This window comes from Condylura cristata, unplaced genomic scaffold (genome assembly GCF_000260355.1).
Source record: "Condylura cristata isolate star-nosed mole 26May11 unplaced genomic scaffold, ConCri1.0 scaffold00006, whole genome shotgun sequence".
In the NCBI taxonomy this organism is placed as follows: domain Eukaryota; kingdom Metazoa; phylum Chordata; class Mammalia; order Eulipotyphla; family Talpidae; genus Condylura; species Condylura cristata.
The window spans coordinates 25,990,497-26,014,660 of record NW_004567107.1 but is presented as its reverse complement, the minus strand read 5'-3'; the positions used below and the strand labels follow the sequence as shown (position 1 = coordinate 26,014,660).

General features: G+C 47.6%; 2 protein-coding genes across 4 annotated transcripts in view; both read left to right on the top strand.

Annotated features, from left to right (window-relative positions):
- FRMPD1 (FERM and PDZ domain containing 1) overlaps positions 1–17,188 on the top strand; it is a 75,991-nt gene extending 58,803 nt beyond the window's left edge. For both annotated transcript variants that reach the window (XM_012721456.1, XM_004677978.2), the window contains exons 8-16: positions 1,528–1,653; positions 3,352–3,471; positions 4,357–4,493; positions 5,398–5,524; positions 5,686–5,781; positions 7,818–8,000; positions 8,743–8,887; positions 10,656–11,459; positions 14,683–17,188. In XM_012721456.1, the coding sequence (XP_012576910.1) occupies positions 1,528–1,653; positions 3,352–3,471; positions 4,357–4,493; positions 5,398–5,524; positions 5,686–5,781; positions 7,818–8,000; positions 8,743–8,887; positions 10,656–11,459; positions 14,683–17,060 (4,116 nt within the window). In that variant the 3' untranslated portion in view covers positions 17,061–17,188. The remainder of the gene's footprint in view (positions 1–1,527; positions 1,654–3,351; positions 3,472–4,356; positions 4,494–5,397; positions 5,525–5,685; positions 5,782–7,817; positions 8,001–8,742; positions 8,888–10,655; positions 11,460–14,682) is intronic.
- Positions 17,189–21,688: 4,500 nt separating this feature from the next.
- The window catches only part of TRMT10B (tRNA methyltransferase 10 homolog B (S. cerevisiae)), a 15,343-nt gene continuing 12,867 nt past the window's right edge, over positions 21,689–24,164 (top strand). For both annotated transcript variants that reach the window (XM_004677977.2, XM_012721617.1), the window contains exon 1: positions 21,689–21,912. The gene's annotated coding sequence lies outside the window, so the exon portion shown is untranslated. The remainder of the gene's footprint in view (positions 21,913–24,164) is intronic.

The window sequence follows — 24,164 nt, the reverse complement described above, 5'->3', positions numbered from 1 at the left end:
AAATAAATCTTTAAAAAAAAAATGTGAATCACAAAAACATGCTCATGGCTGTAACTTGCCAACCCCTGCTCTAGATGCCAGGTGGAGGCTGACAAGTAGCAGGGGTCCTTAGGATCCTGGTCTGCATAGCCAAGAGAGGTGTGGACTCACGAAGGGAGTGGGGGACAGTGTCAAGAGATGGGCTTACCGTCGTGGCCAGCGTGCAGTAGACATTGAACAGTGTTGTTGAGTTACAGAAGCAGCTAGACTCTTCAGGACTCAGTCACTGGTTAGTTATGGAGTATGATAGAACCATCAGAAGAGGATTCAGAATCAGGAATTGTGAGAAGTAGGTATCACCTAATGGCTTGGCACTTACTGTAGCCAAGGTTCTGGCAGGTCATCTGTGATGAGTCTGTTAGGATTAGTCATTCAAGTGAAAATTCATTGAGTGTCAGTGTGTGCCAGGCTTTGGAGACAGAATGGAGCATGGTGCAGGTGAGGTTTGCATTCTTGGGGAATAGATCATGTATTGGGTGAGCAGGGATAAGCAAGAGAACAAATGTTAGCACGTGTCAAGCTCTTGCCGTCTGCCAAGTCCTGCTTTAAGTGCCCTATATAATGCATATACCAGCCCTGTGTGACGGACACTGATATTATTACCATCGTACAAATGGAAATACCGAGGCAGTTTACCAGGACTCACACCTAGCGAGAGATAGTCTAGGTCTAGGATCCACTCATTTAACTTCACTGTTGCTTACTAAAAAAAATACTGCTTGTTATTGAACAAAACAGTATTACATAATGATGAGGGAAATTAAACAGAAGCCTTGCATGAAAAAGGACAGGGACTATCACATTTAGATACAATGGCCAGAGAAGGCCTTTCTAAAGAGGAGACATTTGAGCTGAGGCTTGTAGGAAGAGAAAGAAACAGCCTTGTGAAGAGTGAGGGGGAAGGTGGGCCAAGCAGAGGAAACAGCATGTGAGCCTTGGCAACTGTAGGCACAGTAGTAATCATCACTTGTTCTGTCCACCATTCAGAGAACTAGGCATCATCATCCTCCATCCCACAAGAAGAAGCAGGTTCAGTAATGTAAAGTCAGTACCCCACCATTGCATACCATGTGGTAGGATTCTCTCTGCAAGGTGCAGACTGCAGGGAGAGGAGAAATCTGGAGACCTTGCAGGAGGCTGGATGACTCCGGCCTTCCAAGTAAAGCACAAGATAGGGAGACGGGGTGGGTGGTGCTTGAGCAAGGTTGAAAATGTCCAGTACAACATTTAGACAAGTTCCTCTAGATCAGGGTCAGCAGGCATTCTGGAAATGCCATGAAGAGTGGGGACCCACGGGGTGGAAGGCTATGAGGGGCCAGGAGAAGCTCCACCCGCCACCAGTTACGATATGGCTGCTGGATTCGGCAGTGGACCTGGTCAGCACTGAGGAGGGGAGATAAGGTCAGGGAAGTCCTCCCTGCTCTGAGCCTGAGCCTGAGGGCTGCCAGCTCCTTGGTGATCCTGTCCCTTGCTCTCTGTCCCTGGTAGGACATCATCCTCACTGTGAAGGAAAAGCTGTCAATCCGAAGTACGGAGTACTTTGCCCTGGTCCTGGAGGAACAGTACAGCATCTCTCGGCTGCACCTGCTGCACGAAGAGGAACTTATCCAGCAGGTAGGGGCTACCCACCGGTGGGCAGCCTGCTTCTGTAACTGGGGAGGCACCTGCCTGGGCCGGCCACGCTGTCTTCAGCATGAACCTTTGGAGTCAGAACTCTGCAGGCCTGCGGGTTTGCTGTGCTTCCTCATGCCTCCGAAGGCACGGAGCACTCTCTGAGGATAACAGGGCAAGAATCAGGTCTGGTTGTTATGTGCTCCCCTGAGGTAGGCCGGGCCCCACTTCACAGCTGTGGCGACAGAGAGTTACAGTGCTAGGGTAACTAAGCCAGAGTGACACGGGTGAGAGAGCCCCCTCTTTTACTTCCAGCTGATGACCTGCCCCCGAACCTTTGCACAGCTGGGGGAATATCTCCCCTCATTGATGTGTCTGAGTGCTTTTTGCCAGACTTGCCCTGAGCTGTTCCATGATGCCGGACAGGGCAAACCTTGTCAGCCTCTCTGAAGCACTCAGCCTCCCACCATCCAGTGATAGGCGGTAGCAACAACTAAAGCCAAACACAAGTCAGGTCAGCAAATCCTTGCTGAGTGTGTATTATTACAAAGATAAGGAGCATTTCAGGAACTGCAAACGAAGGGAACGTTTAAGTGGGGGAGACAGAGCAAGACAGGACACAGGAACCACCATGCATATTCAGCTCATATTCAGCTGTGGCAGCTGAGCTTTTACACTTATCACTCGCCCATTCTGCCACTGGCAGGCCTTTAAAAAATATAAGTCTTTTTAAGTTTTCTTACCTCATCATTCATCTTTGTACTATATATGATTCTTCTCCTCATAGTTCCCCATAGTTCTCCCACCACCACAGCAGCCGAGAACCATCACCACAGCCCCCGAGAACCATCACCACAGCCCCTTGTGCTCTTCCCTGCCCTGTTTTGACCCCTCTCCCTCCCCCAACCCCCCCCAAACCCCACCCTCACCCCATGTGCCTCAGCTCAGTGGTTTGCCCGCTTACAGACATTTTTAAAAAATCACTTCTGTTCCATTAGCCTTGGAGAAGAAGAGGAAATCAAATCCCTAAGATAGTTAAGGGTGGGGGGGGGAAGTAAGGTGCAGGAGGTAAGTACACTGTGCCATTATTTGTGGAATAGAAAAAAATAGCCACGTATTGAACCATGTGTATATACAAACTGAAGGGCACGGAAGCAACAAGAAGCAGAAATTTTTCTGGAAAGAGAAACTGGTTGATGGGGTTTTCTGGAAAGAGAAACTGGTTGGTGGGAAGCTTTGCCCTTTTGAGCCTTTTCTACCCATGGGAAGGAAAGTGTATTTAGGGCCCTCCCTGGTGGCGCAACTGGCAAGCTGGTTGCAGCCACTTCAGTGCAAGTTGGATCCCACCTGGAGGTGATCCACATGGAGCGGCAGACCTCTCCTGACTCACCCACTGCTCCCCTCAGCATTGTACTTTGCCAGTCTGCCTGTTCTGCTCCCCTCTTTGTCTCTGGTGAAGCCTCTCATTGCCTCTGAACCTCTGGCTCGTTGAACCTCAGCTCTGTATGAATAAATAAATAAATCTTTTTTTTTTTAAAGTGTGTTTAGGAGCAAAGGTTTATGGCTATCTTGGGAAACATGCATATTGGAATCTCTTAAGGCCATCACTCCTTGTTGGTTTGTTGGTTTTTCCGGTTGTTTTGTGGATTAAAGCAAAGGCAGAAATAGTGAGGTTAATGGCATCTTTCTTTCCCATGGCAGGTGGTAGAAAGAGAGGAGTCTCATGACTGCCGCTGCCTCTTCAGGGTGTGTTTTGTTCCCAAGGACCCCCTGGACCTCCTGAAAGAAGACCCTGTGGCCTTTGAATACCTCTATCTGCAGGTGACCCGGTCTGCATTTCCTAAAATAACAGTGAAGTTTCTCCAAGATGGCACACAGGATTATTTTGTGAGCATGAGCTCAAGGCAATTAAGCAGTTTCCTGTTAGGGATTATCTTTAATTTAGGTAAAGGAGAACAGGCCTGATGATCCCTCACAATGCCCTTTTGCATCACTGAGTTGTTATCTTAGGAGATTTGCTATGTAATTGTAAAATGGAGGTTTAGTCCTCCATGTAGATGATGCATTTTCTAATAACATTTAGGATCTCTGGAATTAAAGTTTATATTGCTAAAAGGGGCTTTAGTGCTTCAAAGCCTTAATTTAGAGATAATGAAACAACAGCCTTATACAGGTTGTATTACTTGCCCCAGTCATCCAGTTAATGGTAGAGCCAAAAAGGGGTCTCTTGACCCCCTAACTCTGCTCCCCCTAACATACTTCCTTCAATGGAATTTACTATGCTGTTTTTTATTCTAATGAAAAAGAACCATTTTACAGATGAGATCATTCAAACAAAATGAATTGACTTGCCCAATGACTAATAGAAGTGGTGGCAGCAAACGGCAACATTGCTTTATATTTGTATAATTTATATTTTTGTAATTTTGTGTGCCTTACACTTACTTTGAAATGCAGGGAGAGGGATCTGACCAACTTACTTCTAATTTAAACGTCACTGAATCTGGGTAACGTAGAATTGACTGTCCCCACTTAGTAGTGGGAAGACACCACTACTCAGAGTCTTGGTAACGTAACTGAGGCAAGAATTGGCAGTGGCCGTTCTCAGAGCAGATCTGCTGGTGCTGCTGCCTTTCACCTGAGAGGGCCAGGAGGCACAGTCTATCTGTTCCAGTTTCCCAACGGCTCTGCTGAAATCTCTTCTAGAGCTGTAGCGATGTGCTCCAGGAGCGCTTTGCAGTGGAAATGAAATGTAGCTCTGCTCTCCGACTTGCTGCCCTGCACATCCAGGAGCGGATCTACGCGTGCGCCCAGCCGCAGAAGATCTCCTTGAAATACATAGAGTAAGTGGCAGCAGTCTTCTGTGTCCCATCCACAGCAGCTGTGATGCATTGATAGCTAGCCTGACCCTGGCCAGAACAGGTGATCTTCACCTACCTACCCTCTGTCCTTTGTCTTCCCTTACATCCCTCCCCATCCTCTCCCGTCCAGCCTGGCTCTCAGAGATTCAAGCCTGGCTACACCCTCTGGGGCAGAAGCAACTCCAAATGGAAAGATACAGGATCCTTTTGTAAATTCCCAGGATGCCTTGGGAAATCAGTTGACAACCTCATTGTGAAGTTCATTCTTGCCTAAGGACAAGAATGCTTGGAAATTATATGCCTGAAGGGTGTGAAACTGTTCTCCTACGAAGGCAGTATCAAGTCGTTGGATTCCCAAACCTCTTGATTCTTTGCTTAAAATGCCACTTTACACAGTATCACCCAGGTTTGTCAACTCCATCACCAAATCTAAGAGGGGGTAATCAGATTTGAAAAACAAAACAGATCCTTGAGCCTTTCCCAGACATGCTAGGTCTAACCCAGGGAGTGGGATCTGAGAATCTGTGATTTGGTAAGTTGGTGGGGGATTTTGGGCCTGCCAGGCTGGCACCATTTGAAGCTTGGCCTAGGGGACTTGAGGACGCCAGGAGTTCCCACAAGAGGGTGTTATACAGGTGGAATGGTGAACAGTGAGCTCCCAGAGTGATGGGTGGGGCCTAATTCCTGAAGGTGGCTGGGTTTTGTCCAGTGTGTATTTGTATAAATAGACAAATAAACAAACATGCATAATCTCTTCTGTTGAGAGAGAGGCTCATAATTGCAATATTTCAAGAACACTGAGAACTGAATCATATGTGACTAGGCCCTTCCCCTGAGCCAGTCACTGTTAAAACGGGCCTCCTTGTCTCTACCATCTCAATGGCAGGAAAGACTGGGGAATAGAGAACTTTATATCTCCAACCTTACTCCGGAACATGAAAGGCAAAGACATCAAGAAAGCTATTAGCTTCCACATGAAGAGGAACCAGAATTTGCTGGAACCCCGACAGAAGGTAATATAGCTATGGCCTCTGCTGACCCCTCCCCCCCAACCCCACCCTGTGATCTGTTGTGAAACTCCAGGGAAAATATTTCAGTATTGCCTAGATTTTAGGCAAGTGAATAACTCCAACTCTGATTTCAACAGCCTTTTTTTTTTTTTTTCCTATTTAAGCAACTTATTTCTGCTGCCCAGCTACGTTTAAATTATCTTCAGATCCTTGGGGAACTCAAGACATATGGTGGGAAAATCTTTAATGCTACTTTAATGGTACGTATTAGAGAACTGGACCTCAGAAGATCACTGTATCTTTTAGCCAGAAGTTCTCACAATCCTGTCATGTACTGGATCTGTTGCAGAACTTAAGAATTACAGCTCCGTAAGTGTTGCTTGATGCTACTCTGTGGTAGATGCTGGGCCAGGCAGAGCAGAAGATGTGATTTCTACCCTGGAAATGTATGACCAAGTACTTATCAAGACAAAGCAAAGTATGAGAGAGGGCAAGGGCTGATGTGTAGATTTTGAAGACAGTTTCCTCTGCTAGCTTTGGGTTGAATACAGGAAGGAGAAGGGATTATGGAAAAGCAAGAAATTTTGGCTTCTAATGAAGGTACTGTACATTCTGGAGCTTTGCTTGTATGATAAAGAGGAAAAACTAGAAATTGTGAAGGAATGGTAAGACTCGAAGAGTGCCTTCCAGGTCCCTGCCAGAAAAAGGGAAGACCCGAGGGAAGACCAGAGATGTACAAGAGAAGAGGAGAAGCCCTCTACTCTGTTCCGCATTCGCCCTTCACTTTCATTTGAGAAGCACCAGCCGCATTCTGAGCAGCTGTCAGTGACTCAGGGTGTGGCTTCAGGGGTTCTCTCCTACCACTCAGAGAGCCCAGAGCTCTCCAGCACCAAGCCAGGAACTTTACCAATTAGCGAGTTTTTTATATATGTTAACAAAGCTCCTTGCAGAGAATTTGTTAATGTGTCTCAGTTATTTTCCATGAAGAATTCAGTTTAACTCAGTTGCTGTCCTGCAGTGTAGATGGTAGAAGAGAATCAGTGTTTTGAAAGAAAAGAAGCGTGGCACATAATTAGCGGAAGGGGAAAAACAGATGGAATCCTGGACAAGTAAGATGACCAAGTGGTCGAAGAAAGGGAGACTTGAAAGTACAAGAAAGAGGTCCCAGTTTTCCCAGGGGTTAATCCTGCCTCTCCCAGCTGTCAGTGTTTTCTGTCTGCAGACCCCTTTACCTTTCCAGTCTAGGGGAAGAACTGATCATAAGAAAAGAAGCCAATTGTGTTAAACCTTTGCTGGACCTTCGTAGATAAATACAGATTCTGTTTTTGAGGAACATGATATGGAATGTGACTCATTGCAAATGATTATAGTAAGTAGTCCTAGCTCATTGCCATCAGAGGAGTACAGAGAAAAGGGGTATAGAAAAAATACAGAGGAAAAGGACTGCTCTCATTTAAGAAGACAGATCAGGCAGTTGTTTTCTGTAGGCAGTTGTCATTGGTGGAAACTTTTACTTACTTAATTTGTCAGTTGTTTACATATCTGCATAATTTTGGGGCTACTCACCTCACTCATCCTCTTCCAGACTTATCTGGCCAAACCCTTCCTTCTCATACCCACTCCTCCCTCCCCTTTCCCTACAGTAACTCAGATATTTTTCCTAGAGTCTAAAAACTGCTTTTCTGTGCTCTGTCAGTATATATTTCTGGTTACTTATATTCCACAGATCAATGAAACCTTCTTTCACCTTCTGACTTATCTCACTTAGCATAATCATCTCATGGTCCATCCACTTTGTCCTGAAAGGCACCATCTCACCTTTTTTAAAAAGCTCCATAGTATTCCATTCAGTCTATAATCTAGAATTTCTTTATCCATTCATCTTGTGTAGGGCACTTAAGTTGGTTCCATGGCTTGGCAGTTGTGGATAGTGCTACTGTGAACATCAGAACACATAAGTCTTTTAGTGTTTGATGGAAACTTTTAAAGAAGGGTCAGAATTTCCATTAGATTTTGCTGGCAGGGAGGGAGTTCTCAGAGGAGGACATGGCATGTCTGAAATACACACAGGCGTGAAAGTGCAGGCTGCGTTTGTGGAACAGGTAGCAGTCCTGTGGTTTGGCTATATATTGTGAAGCGTTTTGTGGGAGATAAAATTAATACTTAATCTAGCTGTATTTGGGGAATCTGAGAAAGTGGTGGTGAGGACCTGAAGTAGGAATCGAATAATTAATATGTGCAATATATTTTCACTAGCTTGTGAATGGAAACTAATTCCCCTTTTACCCTTCTCTAGTTACAGGATAGAGAGTCCTACATTGCCCTTCTAGTGGGAGCCAAGTATGGGATTAGCCAAATTATCAATAGCAAACTCAACATCATGTCCACGATGGCAGAGTTTGCTAACATCAGTCGGGTAGAGCTGACAGAAGAGTCTGAGAAAGTGAGCATGGTCAAAGTGTATCTTCAAGACATCAAGGTAACACATGGAAGAGAGAGTTTGGATCCAGCTTTTGGAGTTTGGGGCTAAATGATTCTAGGGTACTTTATATGAGTCTGGGTGTTAATAAAATCTAATTTCCAGCATTTTCTTAAAAGCACGATTTATCTATCCTGTCCCATCAAAGAGAAAGCAGTGAACAAGGTATTTTTCTGGTCCTACTAGTTTTTTTTCTTATAAACTGAGCTGGACGCTGTACATGCCTGGGAGCACCAGAGGATTTTATCAAGTGCAGGAGACCCAAATGGCTGCCCACGAGGTTTGAGTGGGAGCCCATGGAGAGGGTAAACGATGCAGCATATTTCCTGAGCCTCTCTGGAAAGTTCTGCATTTATCCTGCCTTCCTTTAATCCCCACATGCTGAAGGGTGCTTTATTTTTCTTATCACCCTCTCCCTCCTTCTTCATTAGTTCTTGTTCCTTTTCCTTTTCTAGGTCAGGTCTAAAAACGGCCTCACTACATAAATGAACAGGACAGAGTAGAGTGACTGGGATGAGGGACTGGGTGAAGGGATCAAGAGGCGGGATACTTTGTAGATTGTGTGGGAAGAACCCGCTGTGCCTGTGTGTGCACATGTGTGTGTGTGTGTGCCCATGTCAAGTCTTAGATATAAGGGGTCTGCCTGTGCACCATGGCTGTGTTTATTTGGAATATCTCATTAGCCACACAGTTTCTCTGGCCTTTATAAACATAAGCATGAGCATTCTTTTTACCTTCAAAGGTTCTCACTTTGCTGCTGGAATCCAATAGTGCAAAAGACCTAGCCTGCCTGATTGCTGGGTACTACAGGCTCTTTGTGGACCCGGTCACCTCCATTTTCCTCTGGCCGGGAAACAAACAAGTTCACCGCATATCTGCTGAAGAAGGTGAGATGCTGGGACTTGCCCCACTAAGAAAGGGCCCATTTCTTGGGCTTTTTAGGTAAGGGCAGACTAAAGGGAGGTGGTGAACTGGGTTGAGCTGAGATTTCCAGCAAATGGACAAGAACTGGTTTTCCACTGATTTCCTGGTAAACAGCTGATCTTCCCAAAATCTTAAATGGAGAAGCTATCCTTGTTACTGAGAGTCTGCTGAAGCCAAGAAATGCTGTTGTAGGTCTCTGATTCCTTGCAGTGTTTCCTAAAATCCCTACTTGTTGAGGGCAATATAGCCATCTAGCTTCTTGTTCCATGCCTCAGTTGTCTTTTGCATTCTTTTGAATTATAATAGAAATGCTCAGCCTTACATGTTTACAAGTAGAGCATACCTGGAGATAGAGAGGGCCCAACATCACATCATAAAATTAGTAAAATAATGGAGGCTGGGGGATATGGAGTTCCCAAGCCAGCTCCCAGGTCCTATTTAGCGCTGGCTTCCTAACCATCAATAAAGCATTCGCCTAGCTGTCTCTAAAGGGGAAACACCAGAACATCTACACTCTGATTTGGATCAGTTGCCTATTTTCATGATATAAGCACTCGCACTGTAGGTCACTTCAAGCTTCCCAGGCGATGTCACTGAACGTGGAGTTGGGAAGAGATGCTCAGTCTTGCCAGCCCATGCACTTAGGCATCCATCCTCTCAAGAGATTAGATGACGGTGGGTAGAGTAAATAATTAGGTGACTTATTGCTTTCAACTCGTGGATACGGGATGAGCCTGGTCGGGGAGCAGCGCAGAGTGAAGGCATTGCTGAGGTGGAGGTTCGAGGACAGGAGGACCTGCTGCAGGAGCAGGTAGCAGTGGTCAGAGTAGTGGCTGGAGTTAATCAGGCTAAGAAGGGAGGAGAGATTGTCTGGAGCAGAGTAGACAGCACAGAGATAGGACACAGGTTGAATCTGGGAGAAACTCAGTAGTGGCTAGAACATGGACAGGCCGCAGTGGGTTATAGGCCCAGGGCTGTCCTGTGAGAGGCCTTAGCCCTTGGCTGAGGGTCTTCCCTGTGGGCTGGGCAGGGGTTTGAGTGGTATGATATGATCGGAAGGACTTTTGAAAGACCTCTCTGAAGACTTCTGTGGCAGAGAGACTGGAAACCTGGCTCAGAGCCTCAACCCACTGACCGTGAATCCTGGCCAGAAACTCCTGGCAGCTGGCTGAGTGTTCACTGTCCTGAAAGCTCTGTTGCACCTGTGAGTCCCCAATGCCACGCTCCAGAAGGCGCCAGTCTAGCAGCCTCACATCCCCCCCAGAATGTTGCTAAAAATACATATTCTAGGTCCAACTCCCTAGATACTTGACTCAGTATATCAGGGCCTATCGTTTAGTTTATTTTTAAAATATGATTGCCTACCTGGTTTTCATGCCAAGAAAAAGACAGCTGAAGTTTGAAGAGGAGCTTAACAAAGGCGATACTGCCCTTAGCAAAGGAAATCCAATTAAATACCTTCCAGTTTCTGTGAACAGGGAGCTCTCCTTAAGGAAGAGATCTAGGTAGGTATGGGATAGGAGATCACATGTGGGAGAACATGGAATTTCGAGTCCCACAGATCCTGTGCCCATCAGGATAGCATGAACAGCCACTGGTCACTTTTCTAGACCTTGGTTTTTCTCATGTGAAAAATGGCGGTGGGGAGAGGCAGACACGGTGTGGGGGCATACAGGCCTCTGCCCCACCCCGAGTGCCGTTTTGTAACCTGTGGCGTCCCCTGTGTCGCAGGCTATGAATCCAGGGCGTGCAGTGACTCAGAGGAGTCCTCCGAAGTGGACTGCGTGCTGGAGCCCCTCTCGGAGAGACGCCTGCTGAAGCCAGGCCTCAGCAGACCACTCATGAAAGAGGAGCAGCCTCCCGGGGACAGCCTCCGGCCTGAGGTGACCAGGAGAGGCCCGAGCACCTGCGGGGCCAGCAGCACGACGGACAGTGCTGAGTCCGAGGCCTCTGACTCCGCAAACACCGAGAGCCGAGGCTGCAGGACCAGTGGCTCGAGCGAGTCCATGGATGCCCTGGAAGAAGACGACCTGGACGCCTGCTCCTCCAGCAGGTCCGGTTTCTTCCACTTTAGCTCGCCAGGCTTTCCGGAGAGTCTCGATGCCAATGGCCAAGAGGAGCGAGGCAGTATGGGAACTAGTGGCTTCCTCTATCTCCTGGACCTGGCCCCCAGGGACAGCGCTCAGTGCCAGAAGGAGTTTTCTGAGAGCTCCGCTCCCGAACCATTCAGCTGGGGGCAAGAACTAAGTGTGGTCAGGCTGGACCCCCGGCTGTATGAGGGCAGCCGGACTGACTACTATAACCTGTGCTCTAGTGTCTCCCCGGCCAGCCACCTGAGCGATAGCTCGGGGAGCACAGCTTCCCAGCAGGGGGACGCCCCACCAGCCTGGGCCCAGCAGGGCTGGACTGAGCCCCAACCCAGGTCCACGCTGGAAGCCCTGGGCCCACACCTGCCCCTGGCCTTTGAGGATGGCAGCTCAGATGAGGAATACTACGATGCTGCCGATAAGCTCACACCTCCAGATGCCCTCTCAGGTGAGATCCCACCCCCAGAAGGTGTCAGACGCAGTAGCAGCTCCGGAATACCCACCAGGGTCAGAGACCACCCTCGAGGGGAAAACATATAAAGCAGAGTCCTTGTTCTTTTTGAGGTCACCCTGGGCTTAGTGGACCAGTTCACAAGCATCATGATTTCAAGTGCAGGCTGCAAGGGAGGTAGAGAGAACTGTGGGAACACAGAAGTAGGAGGCATACACTCACCATGGGGACCAAGGAAGGCTTCCTGGAAGAGTGGGGAGTGACTGGGCCTTGTGAGGTGAAGTTTATCTGACAGACCAGATCCCAGGTTCAGGAACCCCAGTTCTGGTCCCTTCCATAACAATGCACGGGCTCCCTGTGAAAAAGGGAGTGTCCAGTGTGGACCTCTCACATCCTGACCCGCATGCCAATAAAGGAAGGCCTTGAGGGAGGCACATATATCGTGAGGGCCCTGGAGCCACATTAAATGAGATTTTGAAGCCAGAAGAACCCAGCAGGCTGTTGGTGGCTCATGAAGGAACTCATTTTTAAGTTCCTCATCGCTGCCTTCACAAGAGTGTGCAACGTCTTTCCACACAGGACGACTGCCCAAGCTGACCTGAGATCCTCACAGCACATTCACACACACACACTCACACTGCATGCCAGAGGGTGAAAAAAGGTCGCACAGAGACACTGAGGTTGCCCTCCTAGGGGCTGGCGGCTGTAGCCCTGCTATCTGTTTCAGCCCTTCCCTGGCTCCCTCCCTGCCAGCAAGTGCCATTTGCTCCTGGAAGAAAGCCAGCGCCTTAGCCCGCTGAGGAGCCTATGCCACGGCCTCTGCCCATCTCACTTCTTCTGAGCCTTCTTTCTGTGCTCCTGCACTCAGACCTTGCCGTTCCCGAAAGGGCTGAGCTCTTTCCCACCTCTGGCCTCTACCCACATTGCTCTTTACACACGAAACATGCCCCATCTTGATTCTTGGCTGGTGGTACTCACCCTTCCCTGTTCCTCAGGGAACACAAGACCAGGGCAGGGCTCCCCACCCCTGTCACACCTCTTACAGCACCCTCGTGTTTCCTCCTCGGGACTTAGCACTGCCTGGAACTGTGCATCTATCTATGTGGTCTGGCATTAATGTTTCCCTTCCTCCCCGGACTGAGAACTCTTTGAAAACAGAGGAACTCGTTTGTCCCTCATCACTGTGGCCCCGGCCATTGTGCCCGGGTGTGGTGGTTAAGTGAATGACTTAAGTTTGTTGACTGTATCCCTGGGGAAAAGAAACCTCTGTCAAATGTGCAATGCGTCCACACCCCGGCCTTGCCCTAGCGGTCAGCCACTGTTCTACCAGCAAGAATGGGAGCACGGCAGACAAGCAGTCAAGGCCTTTCTTTCTTTCTTTCTTTCTTTTTTTTTAAGGTTTATTTATTTTTTCATACAGAACTGGGGTACAGACTAGAGATGCGGAGGGTGAGAGGATTCACCAGAGACAGACTGGGGAGCAGAACAGGCTGACTGACGAAGTACACTGCTGAGGGGAGCAGCGGGCAGTCAGGAGAGGTCTGCCACACCATGTAGATCTCCTCCGGGGCAGGCGGGGATCGAACTTATGCTGAAGTGGCTTAAGCTTCTCAGTGCTGTGCTTTAACCCGCTGCGCCACCAGGGAGGGCCCCAAGGCCTTCTTTATGGGTGTGGAGTCAGGATGTGAGGTCCATAGCAGACACTCCCTTTTTCACAGGGAGTCTGTGTGTTGGTATGGAGGGGACCAGAACTGGAATCTGGTCTGTCACCTGACTGGCTGTGGGAGCCTTTCTCCTGTTAGGCTTCAGAAGCACTCTGGTCAGTAGCCAGCCAGAGCAGCAGCTACCACATGTGACTGGACTTGGTTTGAATACGGCAGTTTCCGGTTCCCAGCCTCAGAGAGGCTGATCTAAAGGTCCGAGTAACCGAGAATTTGATAAGGTTTCAAGGTGCAAGCAGCTCGAAGGCAGCTGGCCTGAGGAGAGAGCCGCTGACTCCCAAGTGCGAGGCTCCGAGCCTAATGGCGCTGGCTGACTCCCAGGACCTCATGGCAGAGGTGATTCTCCACTTCTTCAGGTCCATCCTGGTCGGCACAAGCCCCTCACACCTGAGACCCAGAGTCGGGGCCGCTTTTTGCCAAAAACAGGCCACGTTGTGATGGGGACGACTGCTCTGCTCCCTTTCGCGAGCACAAGCTAGGAGCAGGCCTTGCGCTGCCTGATTCATTGGCACTAACTCGTCTCTACTGCGTGGCAGTGCTGATTGGGTCAAGGTCAGCGCAAAGAGAAGGTTGTAAGAAAGCTCCTAGAATTGGCAGCAAAGGGGAAGAACCAGTTCAGACCTAGGCAGCAACCAGGGCAAGAATCTGGGAGACTGAATTCCCCATCACATTGTCAGGACTCCATGGCTGCAAAGACTGGGCTGTAGATTTATTACAGTTTTTTAATCAAAAAAATTTTATTTCAAATTTTGAGTTTGAAATTCTAGGAAACTGATGGCTGGCTGGCTGTGTCACACATTTGACCACTTGGATGACGTGGGCAGGACACCTACATTCACAGTTACAGCAGATCATACCTACTGGGGAGATGTCATTTCCTGAGAGAAAGTTGGGGTGCTGTGGCCCAAAGACCATGAAATGGATACTGGACAACTAAGAATGAAAAAATGTTTGCCACAGTTATTTTTTTCCTCTTTTCAATGTCTCCCCCTAACCCCCTCGCCCTCACCAGGATTTTATAACTTCTTAGCCATAATTCCAGATAAACCCATCAAAATGTTCCTGTGCAGTGAAAATATGTATACAATTAAGAATAATCTTATCTTTTTTAAATTACTTATAATTAACATTTATCAAGCCTCATTATATGCCAGGGTCTGTTAGTTAAATATTTTTTGAGAGCCTACTCTCATCAAGCTATTCACTTCTTTTCCCTCCAAATTATGTTTATTAGGGCACAAATTATGTTTATTAGGTTCACATCTTTGGGTCTGCTCCAGGGTCTGGCTGCAGGGGCAGTGGTGGTGGGCAGGGTGGAAAAGCCCACCACTTACCTCCCCGTCTTTCGAGGGAGAAAGGCAGACAAGCATGGTTTAACTTGCTCCAGGCTGTGTAACCCAGCCAGGATGTGGACCCAGGGAACCCAGAGCCTGTGCCCAGGTGCTGTAAGCCTCTTGGTTTCTCTACTCTTATGTACTTTTTCCTTTCTTGACTCCCAGGTCCCAGAGCTGTTTTTTCTGTAGGACTCAATGCCACGGGCTTGCAGAAGAAAGCAGGTGATTGCGGCCCCAACGACAGCCTGAATCCTGGGCCAGATGGAAGAGAGCCGAGCAGACGAGGAATGGTGAAAAAGTATGCCAAGACCCTGAGGAAAAGAAGGTCTTTCCTACAGACTGATTACACCTGCCAGGTGTCATTTCCCATGGTGCCATCAAGCTCCCTGGAACGTGTGGGTGATGTGTGCTACTATGACAGGCAGCCCTATCTAACCCTTAGTGCCCCCTCCCCAACTGTGTCCTCTTTACAGGACATGCAAGGTGAGCCTGGCCTCCTGGAGACTAAGGTCTTGGGGCTGTTGGCTCCCCTGAGGGAGGCCAAGACCAAAACTCCAGCTTCCCGGGTCATGGAGATGGAGCCCGAGACGATGGAGACCAAGTCGGTCATTGACTCTCGAGTGTCTTCTATTTCTGCCATTCGCCTCCGAGTTGACCCCACCCGTAAAGAGAAAGCTGGGGTCACTCCTCACACTGCCACTATCACCGCTTCCCAGGCTAGTAACTCTCGCTGTCCCGATCCGGATCCCTCTGACCCAGATACTGGTCAGGCAGGACTTTCCCAAACCTTGTCTCCACCTCAGGATTTGGATGGCAACGCCCCCCGTGAACTCATCAGAGAGCCCTGGCACAGCGCCTCCTCTCCCTCCAGTGCTGACCTGAACTCAGACACAGTCTGCCTGGCCATCAGCCCAGGGCCACAAACTGTCTCTCAAGGAGATACACCAGGACTAGGAGGAGTCCCGCTGGAAACAGGATTAGGACTTGCAAACCATATGCAAGAAGCTTCCCCCACGCACACAGAACCTTTGCTGTCTCCTCAAGGCAGTCCTAGAAGTGGAGAATGTGAAGTAAATTCAGCAGAGAAGATGGAATCTTTCCCTACAGAGGAGGAGCAACAAGGACAGCTCTCTTTGGAAAGTGAAGGAGAATTTGCAAACAAAAATGGCACCAGCCTATTTCATGACAAAGCTGGGAAGGAATCAGGTGTCCCTGACGGCGACACATTGAATGCTGTTGCTCAGACTATTGATGTGACCGCCCGAGCTGGTCGAGTAATAATCTCCCTGTCCTTGGAGTCTCCCGTTACAGGGACTGAACACACTCAACCACATTCCCCGGGAGAGCTCCACAGGTACAGCGGACAAATCCCAGGCCAAACGTGCCAGACCCGAGAACAGAAGCCATTGGCAGAGTTAGATTTAGGCCCTGGCTTCTTGCATGGGGACCAGACTGTTCTGTCAGCCTCCCTTCTGGATGGGCTCAAGGCAGAGCCACTTAACCGAGCCATGGGGGAAGACACGATCCCTGGGGACAGTCCTGAGCAGGTCTGTTCTGATTCAGAGCCTCCTCTGCCAAAGCCGTTAGCATGCCCCCAACAGGAGTCCCACTTAGAAGACCCAGACCACTGTTCTCTCTCAGAAAGCAAAGATAAAAGCCATAGCATCTGTCTTCCTGCTGAGAAGTCTTTCCTGTGCTTTGCCCCAGAAAGCCATCCTGACGTTTCAGTGGGGCTCAGGATGGCTGCGTCTTTGGGTTTTGCTGGTGTGAATGAGACGGTGGCCCCCAGGATTGGGTTGGAGCAGTGCAGCTGCCAGTTCTCCTATGCCACCTGCTTCCGAGGCCTGCAGCTAGAGACAGAGGAAGAAGATGGGGACTCACAAGCACACCCCACAGCCCCCCTCACCTCGCCACCCTCTGCAGGAAGTCAGCTGGCCCTCCCATGGAGGTCAGCCAGGGCCCACAGCTGCAGCACTGAGCCCCTGTTGAGAAACAGCCACATCTGGCCAGAGTACTGCTCCAGGACTCTGAGACAGCTGAAAACTGCCCCTGCCAGCACCCCTGAGGGCTTCATCCAGCTCAACGACAGCCTGCTGGAACTACAAGACATCTTAGAAGCTTCCTGGGGGAACGGCAACAAACATCACCCAGAGAAGTGCACCTGGCATTTTTCTGAAAGCCGGAGCCAGCTCTGCCTGGGCTCCCAGAAGCTCCTGTCGAGCTGTCAGCACGTGATCAGAATGGACCAGTCCCCTGAAGAGATGCAGCGTGCTGTGCGTGACACCTTCCTGCACCTGGTCCAGCTGGCCGGCCTGTGCTTCCAGTTCACGGACTGCAGCCGCTGCTCTGCCCGGCACAGGGAAACGGCAGGGAACCTGAGGGACGTGGTGTGCACCTACCACCAGTTTGTGGAGGCTGCTAAGCTGACCTGTGAGAGAGGCTACCATGACCTGAGTGTGAAGCTCCTGGCCCGTCAGTGCACGGCCCTCACGGCTGCCGTGTTCTGTTTGACCCAGAAGTTCCGGGCATCTACTGTACTGTGAACAGGTTGGCTGCCTCGATCCCCTGCCCTGTCCTGGACACTTCTCTGAGAAGCCCCATCCACTCCCCCACTCACCTTCTCAAATGTTTACTATTTAAAGTATTCAAATAAACTGCTGCTTAACCTTGGGCTCGGTCATAGAGTGCTAAGTTTGGGTCAAAAATATTCATTAATGTGCATTCAGTGTTCACTGGATACTTTGTGCCAGGCCTGGTTCTAGGAGGTTAGGATATGAGATGAGTAGGTCCCTAACCTGGTGGGGGTGCTCATAGACCCTCAGTTCGCCCGACTGGCATCTGTGCCTTCGGGACATAGAGATAAATAGACGGCCACCAGTAAAGTGTGTACCCTTTAGGGGTGTGGAAGCAAAGCCATAAACTGTCCCACGAAACACGGATGAGGAAGGAAGGTAGGGGTCCCTGAAGGGACAATCTGGACTTCAGATGTCACGCTGGTTTGGAAATAACCTTCAAAAGTAGGAAAAAAGTACATGTACTAATTGATAGATTCTACCTTTAACCAGTTTGGTGTGTAGCACCTGCTCCAGGCCTGGAATTCTTGATTGCCTCGTTGTCACAGCATAGGCTGCCGCTAGGTGGCAGTAAGTCCCTTTCTTACACGACCACCCATTTCCCCAGGTAGGCTGTGCTTGGAAATTGATGGTATCCCTAAATCCTGCTCCCCATGTCTACCTTAAATGTCTAAAAAAGACAAAGTGCCAAGTCATATTATCCTTTTGAAAGTAATATGAGAGCAAAATAATTCTATTCATTGTCTCACTAGTGAGACAATTAATTGGCTCACGAGGTGAGCCAATTAATCCCAGTTAATCTTGGTGGGATTGTGGACAAACTCTCACTCAACACTTTGATTTTTCTCTTTTGTAATTTGGGGTACAAATTAGAAGGAGAAAGATCTAATAAATGCTCAGTAAGCGTTAGTCATAACCTCCAACCTTTCTGGACACCTCTTCTAATCTGACACCTGCATTTTGTATTCGTATGCCAAAAAAAAACTGATTGCAAGATACACTGAAAATACCTTCTCCCTTCCTTGGCTCCACTGTCCAAATCAAAGGTGGTTTAGACACAAACCTGGGACTGTTTTGATTCATTCCAGGTTGTGTGCTCTGATCGGTTGTGAACTCTGTTAGCCCTAGGCTTTGGTGCCTCTCAGGCTCCCGTTTCCTCTCCATCCAGTAAGAGAAGGAGCATGGGAAGACACTCTCAGCTCTGTCCAGGCAGAAGGAAAGCAATGCTTTGGAAGAAGACAAAATATTCTTTCTTTTCCTTAGAGCTCTGCTTCTTTTTTATAGACTATCTTGAGTAAACTGTCTTGGACACAGACTGAAGGGATTTCATGCAATGAAAGAAAAAACAATAGGACACAAAATAAAAATTGTGATTTTTTATGATTTATTTATTTATTTATGCATACAAGAGCTGGGGTGTAAACCAGAAATACAGAAGGTGAGAGAATTCACCAGAAACAGAGAGGGGAGCAGAACAGACATATCTACTTATCTACACTGCTGAGGGGAGCAGTGAGCAAGATAAGAGAGGTCTGCTGTGCCATGTGGGTCCATTCCCTAGGTGGGGATTGAACTTATGCTGCAGTGGCTGCTGATAGCTCTGTAGTGGTGAGACTTAACCCCCTGCACTACCAGGGAGGTCCCAGAAGTTATGCAATCTTAAACAGGACTTAAATGCCTTTTCAGTGGAGAGTTGTAAAGACTTCATTACTTATTGATGGGACTTCATTGCTTATTGATGGGAACAAAACCTATGATTTTACAAGTTTAGGGTAGTAGCTCGGAACTTCAACTCAATCAGGGCTTGAATCCTGGCAGTGGTCTGTGTTGTTAGACACTTCTTTGGGCCTCAGTCTCCCCAAACTGCAAAAGGAAATAACTCATCTTATTTAGTGAGGACCTAAAATGTGCCAGATGCCTTACTTAGAGCATTTGTATACATTTTTCTTATCAATTTGACAACATCCAAACCAGAGATTGCTATAGATATTTGGTATTATTTTGAAAAATAATCATGAGGACAGAAAGAAGTTGCCAACACAAGTTGTCAAATGTTTGTTTTCTTATTTCCTTGTTTCCTTTCCCCTCAGCCTTACCTGGGCTGCTACCATTGACATACAGAGGTGATACTATGCTCTGTAGTTCCCATAAGGAGTATTGAGTCTCAGGTCTGGGAACCCCCCCCTCAATGCTTGTTAAAAATCCAGGAAGGAGGGCCCTCCCTGGTGGTACAGCGGGTTAGGGCTTAGCACTGCAAGCGAGATGCAGCCACTGGAGGTGACCACATGGCGCGGCAGACCTCTCCTGACCCACCTATGCTGCTCCCCTCAGCAGTGTACTTCATCAGTCTGCCTGTTGTGCTTCCCACTCTGTCTCTGGTGAATCCTCCCCCTGCCCCTGCACCTCTGGCTTGTACCCCAGTTCTGTATAAATAAATAAATCTCTTTTTAAAAAAAAAAATCCAGGAAGTGCTGTTAAGCACTTCCTTTGAGATGTAGTCTCCTACATGAGCTACCATCTATCATGCAATTGTTTAATAACTAAAAAACTGACATATGCACTCCTTCCTTTTGTCATCCACCACCATATGACTGATTTCTTTCCACAGACATTTAGGATACACCCAGGTCAGGCAATGCCTGATGCAGGGTTCTGGATATAAATTGGGTGAAAATCTGGTCTTCAGGAGCTCTGACCTTGAGATGGAGGTCTTGTCTTAGAGATAAGTTAATGTATAGACAAAGAGATCTTTAATAAAAGATATAGTAGGGCCCTCCTTGGTGGTGCAGCGGGTTAAAGCACTACACTGAGAAGCTTAAGCCACTTCCTCATGAGTTCGATCCCCGCCTGCCCCGGAGGTGACCACATGGTGCAGCAGACCTCTCCTGACCCGCCCGCTGCTCCCCTCAGCAGTGTACTTCGTAGATCTGCCTGTTCTGTACCCTACTCTGTGTCTGGTGAAGCCTCTCACCCTCCACATCTCTGGCCTGTACCCCAGTTCTGTATGAATAAATAAATCTAAAAAAAAAAAGATATAGTAGGTGAGGGGCAACAAAGCAAACAGGTTAGGTGCTATGAGAGCTCAAAGGAGAGAAGTCATTTTTGGGTAGGGAGTGGAGCAGTGATCAGCAAAGCCTTCCTTGAAGAGGAAGGAAGTATGTCAAGAATTATAATCTACTGTGCTAGCCCTGGATCTGATAGCTAGGATGGGAGGATCTGACCTTGTCAAGAAAGGAAAAAAGTTACATATTTATTTTGTCTACAAATAGTTTCTGTGTCATAATATTAGGAATACAATCATGAACATGGCAGATATAGTCCTCAACAAACTTAATAATTGGAAAGGCATAGGGGGATAAAATCACTGTCTGGTAGGTGAAATAGAGAAAATGAAGAGGGTGCCAAGATAGGGACTGAATGAGCCACTCTTACCTAGAGTGACAGTAAAGGCCTCTCCAAAGAGGGATCATTTAACTGGAAAGAATATGAAGAATTATCCATGGAAGAAGTGAGAGGAAAGGAAACCATGGCAGCAAAGGCCTTTGATGTCTTCAAACATTTCAAGGAGACAGATGCAGCTGGAACATAGCAAGCCAGGAATGGTGCTAGGAGATGAGGCTGGGGACAGCCAGGAAGCAGGCCATGCAAGGCCTTGGGGAAGTTAGGTTTTACATCCACGAACAGTGGCAAGGGTGCATGGATTAGGGGAGATACATAATCAGAGGGGAAGCTAGGGAGACCACCTAGGAGAACTTCTCTATAAAGTGGCTATGAAGTCCTTCAAAAGTTAAGGGATACAGAAACAGTGGGAGGGAGAAGAGGGAAAAGTATTCAGGTGGCTTCAAGGTGCAGGGTAGGTGTGATGGGAGCGACTGTAAACATTTGTGCCTGCTGAATGAGGAGTCAAGGTTAACCTCTCTAGAGACTTTAGAGATGGGCTTTAGAAGAAGTCTCCTCAGGGAGAAAAAGGACGTTTCATTTTAGCAATAAAATTTGCTACGAAAGCGGAAGAAAGAAGGGTTGGGGATGGCGTGGGAGGAGTTATGGAAAGAAAAGTCTGTAGTGGGAAAAAGTGAGGGGCAGCGAAGACTCTAATAGGACCCTGGTTTCTTGGGCAGATATTTCTGTTCATTCACAGAAATATCAGTAGTATCTCTGAAAACATGAGAGCCCTAGGATTGCAGGAGTAATGGGGAGAGCGGCTAACGGTTTTCACATAGCAAAGTTATGGGCACAGGACTTCAGGACTCTGAGCCTCAGTTTCCCTGTGGACACATAAGGTAAGAAGTAGGGACAGTTGCCAGAGACTAACTCACTCATACCTGCCCAACCCCTCATATTTCGGCTGTGAGCCTGGACAGCCAGGTAGCAGTGATGGGGACCTCATTCTTGGAAAGGGCTGTGAAAGCAAGCTCGATGGCCCTGCTGGTTGTGGGCAACTCCAGGAGAGGGTAAGGCTCTCGGGAAGCAGCTTCAAGCCTGGCTCCAGCCCACTCCCAGTCCAGCACTCGACAACAATTAGACTCCTGTCACTTGCAGAGGAGATCGGTAAGTGGCTGATATTGTAATCTCCATTTTACATACTGGATGACCGAGGCTCAAAGAAGAACAGCAACACTCCAGACAAAAGGCAACTCCCTAGGGCAGCTGGAGGAAGAAAGCTGAAACCCTCCGATGCTGCGGCACAAGAGTGGTCAACTGAAAACTACAATTCCCAGCATGCCTTTTGGCGAGGGAGCAGGAACCGGAAATGTAGGAGGAGGCGGGGCCTATTGTGCGCGGCTGCGGCCACCGCGGACGCTGCGTGAGGTGACGGAATCAGGTACTGCCGGGATTTTTTCGGGGGGTGGGTCGCGGCTGGGCCGTTGCTTTGTTTGCGGGATGGAAAGACTTCAAAGAATCAACGTTTTAACAGTAATTTATTCTCGGGCGCCGCCTTCCCCCGCACTCGCAGCTTGCGGGCCACTTATCACCCACAAGTAGGGTGCTCTCGAGCCTGTAGTCTGGGTGTCCTAGTCCTGAGGGGGCTGAGAAACCTGCAGACAGAGACCGGACCATCGCTCCAGAGTTATGATTATTAGTTGGGACCTGGGTTAGAAACCTTCTAAGGTATCTGCCCACTCAAAGATGGGAACAGATGAACGATTATAGGTTCAGCAAGTGTTTACTGCCTGCTACGTACCATTCCCTCTCTTAGAAGTAGTGAACAAAGCTAATAGAAGCTTGCTTGCATATAGAAATGGGGAAGTTCAGACACACACACGTATGTTAGGAGTGAAAATCTGAATAAAGTGAGGGAGATAGTTAATTACCAGGGGAAGAGCATTGGAAATAGGAAAAACAGCAATTGCAAAGGTCCTGAGGTGGGAATAACCTTGTCATGTTTGAGGAACAACTAATAGAACAGAGGGAGAAATAGTTTGCAATATTGGCTTCTGTGTTACTTCCTCTGGATTCATGCTCTCTGTACTAATCTCCCACACCGAGTAAGACTCTCTTGTGTAACCAGTAAGATATTGAGGAAATGACAAGGCCCTTACAAGGTTAGGTCATTGTGGCTTTTGCCTTACTGCTCTTAGATCACCTGCTTTGGAAAAAGCCAGCCACTGTGTCATGAGGTCACTCAACCCAATGGAGAGATCCATGTAAGGAGGAACTCAGAGGACCTGCCAAGTGATTAACCCACATGACTATACCTTCCTGGAATCAAATTCTCCAGGCCCAGCCAGTTTCCCACCAATAGGTCTCTCCTGCATTCCTGACCTACAGAAAATGTGGGATAGTATTTAATGTTGTTTTAAGCTCTAAATTTTAGAGTGATTTGTTTCAAAATAATAAGTAACTTATACATACAAAAAAAGGCAATATGGTGTGCAACGAAAAGTGTTTAGAAGGAAATCTATAGTTTCCCAGTGCTTATATTTAAATAAAAGAGAAATTGGAAATAGGTGATCTTAGTGTTTAATTTTTCAAGTTTCTTAAAGTAAAACCTAAGAAAACAAAAATTAAACACTAAGAAAACAAAGGAAAGAAAATAATCAATAGGAAGTAGGTAACAATAGAGAAATACAGTATAATCAACTCCTTCTTGGGGACAATTATTAAAATTGATAAGCCTCTGGAAAGAGGGGCATACAAAATACAAATAGTAAGATTAAACTCAGAGGTACCACTTGAGATCCTACAGACATTAAAAGGATGATATTTGCAATCTCTATAAATTAGAGAACTTAGATAAATGGAGAAATTCAATGTCAGGTATAGGTGCCAGAGCAACTTGATTAGAAATGGACATCTTTCTACAAATCATGCTAGAGTCATTTCTTATCCATATAGAAAAAAACAATCTTAACATTTCTTTCCATCTTACACAAAAATGAATCTGAGATGAACTGTAGACTTAAATGTAGAAGATAAAGTTATAAAACCTCTAAAAGGGAACATAAAGTATTTTTGTGAATTTAGGTAGGCAAAGATTTCTTAAAAAACACAGAAGGGGGGCCTCTCTAGTGGCACAGAGGTTAGTCTCAGCACTATTAGGCTGTTACTAGCCACTGCAGCACGAGTTCGATCCCCAGCTAGGGAGCTGACCCTCATGGTGCAGCAGACCTCTCCTGTCTCACCTGATGCTCCCCTCAGCAATGTATCTCAGTAGATCCAACTGTCCTGCTCCCCATTCTGTCTCTGTTGAATCCTCTCTCACATACTTCCACTCATCTGGCCTACACCCTAATTCATGTACGAATAAATGATTAAAAATAAATCTTTTTAAAAAAAAGATACAGAGGCATTATAAAGAAAAATTGATAAATTTGATTGAATCTTTAATTTATGGACATCATAAGTTAATGTTAAGAAAGATTAGGCAAGCTGCAGTTGGGAGAAAATATTCTCAATATACATATCTGAAAAGAATAACATTCAGGAGCCCTCCCTGGTGGCGCAGCGGGTTAAAGCACAGCACTGAGAGCCTTAGGCCACTTCTACATGAGTTCGATTCCCACCTGCCCTGGAGGAGATCCATATGGCGTGGCAGACCTCTCCTGACCCGCATGCTGCTCCCCTCAGCAGTGT